Genomic DNA, 4,546 nt, shown 5'->3' with positions numbered 1-4,546 from the left:
GCACTCTAATTGTTCTCAATTGCGGATATTTAAATGTCTGTTAGAATTATGTGTCATTGAGGAAGAAAAGAATTTTCCCTACATATGGCTTTGTTGTGTGCAGAAATTGCACCTTCTCTGTAAGAAGAATGAGCTGACCCTCTTGAGAACCTTCTAGATACAAGACCACGGGCCCATCTCATTATACCCTCCCTCCATCCTACCAGGTTTCCTTCGTTATTAGAAGAGGCAAGTGAAGGACAGAAATATTAGTTTGTCTGGGGTTGCACAGCTAGTAAGTGGCATAGCCATAATGTCAACCTAAGTCTGTTTGACACCAAAGCTTTCTTAATTTTCTGCTACAACAAACTGTCCCTACTTATGTTTGCATTGTCTAGACCTATTATCACTTAAAATATGTGTATTTTTAAGTTTAGAAGGCACAACTCTAAAATTCATATAGAGTTGAGTTAATTAAAGCTAAATAAACCATATAATATTCTAATCAAAATTTAACTTGTTAAATTGTTTTAGTGATTAAAACACTCAAACATCCGTTCATTCTGCGAAAAAGATGTTGTAGTCCTCCTATGTTTCAGGTGTTTTTCTATAGATGCCCGGTATTAAAAAATGAGTCAGAGCTCGTCTTAAATAGCTCACTTTGGCACGAGGGCTCTGAAGGAGTAATTAAACTCCTGATTTCCAGGTGCATGGTTAACAGTCATTTCACAGAGGACATGTGTCTGAAATGGGGTGTGGGCATATTCATGTGTGCAGGATGTTCAGGTTTGTCCTTTGTATGCTTTTCACGGCTGCAGGAAAGGAGCTCAGAATGCTTGTGTGTTTGAGTGGTTATTCTGTGTATTCTCCTTTTACATTGAGAGGTCCTTATGTGATTGTCCTAAGACTGCCATTTAACATGGGGAATACTGTCTAGTTCTAGTGTAATAAACAATGCACACCTTAAAGGAATTATGTAATCTGACCTATGTTGGTAGTTAAGCGCTTGACTGCTAACTGAAAGGTGGGTAGGTGGAACCCACCAGCTGCTATGAGGGAGAAAGATGTGGCACTCTGCTTCCATAAAGATTTATAGCCTTGGAAACCTTGTGGGGCAGTTCTACTCAGTCCTGTAGAGTCGCTATGAGTCAGAATCAACTCGATAGCAATGGATATGTTAGTTAAAAATAATAATAATAATAACATGGCAACTTAGCCATTAAATCAAGAAACAGAAGAGAAATTACAGTGATCAGAGTTGCTGAGGTTTTCTTCTTTGAATTTCTTTATAGCTGTAGAGAATGTACTCCAGCCAAAAAAAGAAAAAATTTGCTATATGTTGAAATTTAAAAGTTGTGGCCAATTTGCATTCCTAGACATTTTCAATTACTAGAGAAGATGACTCATTTTCTCTACTTTGTCTGAAAACATAACTGTAGAAGGAAAGTGATATGGTGGAAGTCAGGTGACAAGTAAATCAAAAGATCCAGTATGAATTAGTTCTGCAGAGTAAGAGGAAAAGTCCAGAAATGATGGTTTGTGTAATTACTTTTCTTGCTTTTTCACCTAAGAGACAGATAGATGCGTTCAAATCCAGATAGATGTGTTCAAATCCTGATGTTGACACTGTCTTTATCTTAAATTGAAAGTAGCACTGTCTACCTCTTCCAGTAGTTATGAAGATTAAATGTCAATATAAATTTTAAAACACACTGCATATAAAACAAACAAACAAAAAAAAAAAGAACCCATTGCTGTTGAGTTGATTCCGACTCATAGTGACCCTATAGGACAGAGTAGAACTGCCCCGTAGGGTTTTCAAGGAGCGGCTGGTGGATACAAACTGCTGACCTTTTGCTTGGCAGCCGAGCTGTTAACCATTGTGCTACCAGGACTCCACTGCATATAGTATTTAATAAATACTAATTATAAAAGTATAAAAGAATGAGACACAGATATGTCCATTATGAAAACATACCTCTTTCTGTTTTCTAAATTAAGATATGAGGAACCCTGGTGGCACAGTGGTTTAAGAGCTTGGCTGCTAACCAGAAGGTCAGCAGTTCAGATCTACCACCGGCTCCTCGGAAACCCTATGGGGCAGTTCTCCCATGTCCTATAGGGTCACTATGAGTTGGAATCGACTCATTGGCAGCAGGTTTCAGTTTTCTGGTTAAATTAACATGTGAGCCTTTGTTTTAAAATTATAGGATTTTTTTTAATGTGATGTTTTTCCAAAGATAGAAAATTGAGCATTACGTAAATACTTTACCTTATGAAGTCTCCACTGCATTAGCATGGATAATGGGGAATTGCCTGTCATTACATGCTGAAAATAAATATTTTCAATTGTATTGACACCCAGGTGATTTAATTATATTAAGATGACTGAAACCAGCACATTGAAAACCTCATCGTTTAAAATATTTTCACAAAAAAATCATTTTTAAATATCGTGTTTTTACATTTTGCTGTAATTTTTATGAATAACATGCTTATGACTCAAAAAAGAAAACTGCTCTGTAAGATAAGTGTATTTTTTAAATTTCTTACGATGAAGTAATTGAAAATACAAAGTCCTGATGCTACTAAACTCATTTTGAAAAGATGGATAATGGAGTTCTTTTTTTGCTTTCAGATTTTCAGACGATGCTGGTTGGTTTTCAAGAAGGCTTCCAGCAAAGGACCCAGAAGGCTAGAAAAATTTCCAGATGAAAAGGCAGCTTATTTCAGAAACTTTCATAAGGTAAGTCACCATCTTTGGAGTCCCTGGGGACCCTTGACAGCAACTTCTGGAGACCTTTCTGTTGATCAGTTAAATCTGCAGAGGCAAAAATGCGTGGCCAGGATAAAATACCCCTGTGCAGATAAAATGTAAAAGTTATTTTTCTCTTTTATTTTAATCATCTGCTGTAAATGCCAGTGGTACCTCTGAAAAATGAAGGATTCATTTTTATTGCTACTTTGCAAAATGAGATGACTCATAACTCAACCAGATCATTTTCCAAGGTGCTGAGTAAGCATTTTCCCTCTGTTCGGGTTAATTGTGCGTTTGTTACTTTGATTTAAACTGTGGGCCATATTTAGGAGATCAAACCTGGAGATTGGATTTAGCAGTGCTAATGACAATCTGAAGGTATATGGCATGTGCTGTTTCTGTCAGCTCTTTAACAAGGAAGGAAAGGATCATCATAACGCTGACATGTACAGATGTGGCATAAATTCTACGAATGAAATGATCAGTTTCCTAAGAATTAAAATAATGTAAAAAAAACCCTAAAATGATCCTAAATGTATTGCTGATGACAGCATCAAAGCACAGTTAAGTATTTTGTAGTAATATGGAGAACCATGATCAGAACTCAGAACAGTAGAATAGTATTGCTTGTTGGTAGAATGCCTGAAAAAACTCAGTGAAGATTCTAATTCCACACTGACAGTAATATAGAATAAGTTACCCTGAATAATGTAGTGAATTTGTGGAATTTTATTTAATGTGATATACAGTTCTAATTTCTCCTTTTATTAAAGACAGACTATTTGACAGTAATTTGCTAACCAATCCTATTAACCAATAGCTAGCAATCATTTTTTTTTTTTAAATTATGTTTGAACTTGGACCCAGAGGGGTTGAGATTTGAGTTTCTGTAACTCTCTATTAAGGAGCCCTGGTGGTGAAGTGGTTAAGCGTTCAGTGGCTATTTGAAAGGTTGGTGGTTTGAACCCACCAGTGGCTCCACGGGAGAAAGATGTGGCAGTCTGCTTCCCTAAAGATTACAGCCTGGGAAGCCCTATGGGGAAGTTCTACTCTGTCCTGTATGGTCACTGTGAGTCAGAATCGACTTGACAGCAATGGGTAACTCCCTATTAAGTATTCTGTATAGTAGATTTAATATAAATTTACTGCCAAAGAATCTAAGTTGAAGTTCCCACCCTGTCACTTACTAGCTCATAAATGTTTGGGTTTCTCACAAGTACATGGGTGTTAACACTGCTATATTCCACATCTGTTTTGAGAATTATGTGATGTAGCATATCAGAAATAACCAGGAAAATGCTTCCTGTCCCAACTAAATGAAAAATTATTTTAAGCCTTAAGTTTTACTAGTATCTTTTGGGTTATGATTATGACTATGGCAATCATTTTAACCTGATTCAATGAGGAGCTGCCAGGTTGTGAAAAGTGATTTTGTGGCATAGAGTTTGTGAGAAAAAAAATTGAAGGTTGGGTGTAACACATGTTCTGTAGGTCCATGACCAAAGCCCCTCTGGTAACAGTGATTTCCTGCTGGCCAGCGACGTATACTGGTCAGATGCCCTCTACCCAACACACCTTGGTTTATTTCTACTAGCAGATAAAACAGGCGCAAGGAGTTGTTATATCTTAGTTTGGAACTGAGGCATTGAATGGTTCTGTGGTAGAATTCTCACTTTCCATGTGGGTGACCCAGATGTGATTCCTGGCCATTTCACCTCATGTACAGCCACCACCTGTCTGTCATTAGAAGCTTGCGTCTTGCAATGATGTTGAACAGGTTTTAGTGGAGCTTCTAGACTAAGACTGGAA

The 4,546-nt window shown here is 37.2% G+C and overlaps 1 protein-coding gene across 1 annotated transcript in view; it reads left to right on the top strand.

Moving 5' to 3' along the window:
- The window catches only part of DOK6 (docking protein 6), a 442,414-nt gene that overhangs the window by 158,081 nt on the left and 279,787 nt on the right, over positions 1-4,546 (top strand). Inside the window, exon 2 of the mRNA XM_004390042.2 lies at positions 2,618-2,725. Within this exon, the coding sequence (XP_004390099.1) occupies positions 2,618-2,725 (108 nt within the window). The remainder of the gene's footprint in view (positions 1-2,617; positions 2,726-4,546) is intronic.

Source organism: Trichechus manatus, unplaced genomic scaffold (genome assembly GCF_000243295.1).
Source record: "Trichechus manatus latirostris isolate Lorelei unplaced genomic scaffold, TriManLat1.0 scaffold00278, whole genome shotgun sequence".
In the NCBI taxonomy this organism is placed as follows: domain Eukaryota; kingdom Metazoa; phylum Chordata; class Mammalia; order Sirenia; family Trichechidae; genus Trichechus; species Trichechus manatus.
This window is presented reverse-complemented; position numbering and strand designations above follow the sequence as displayed.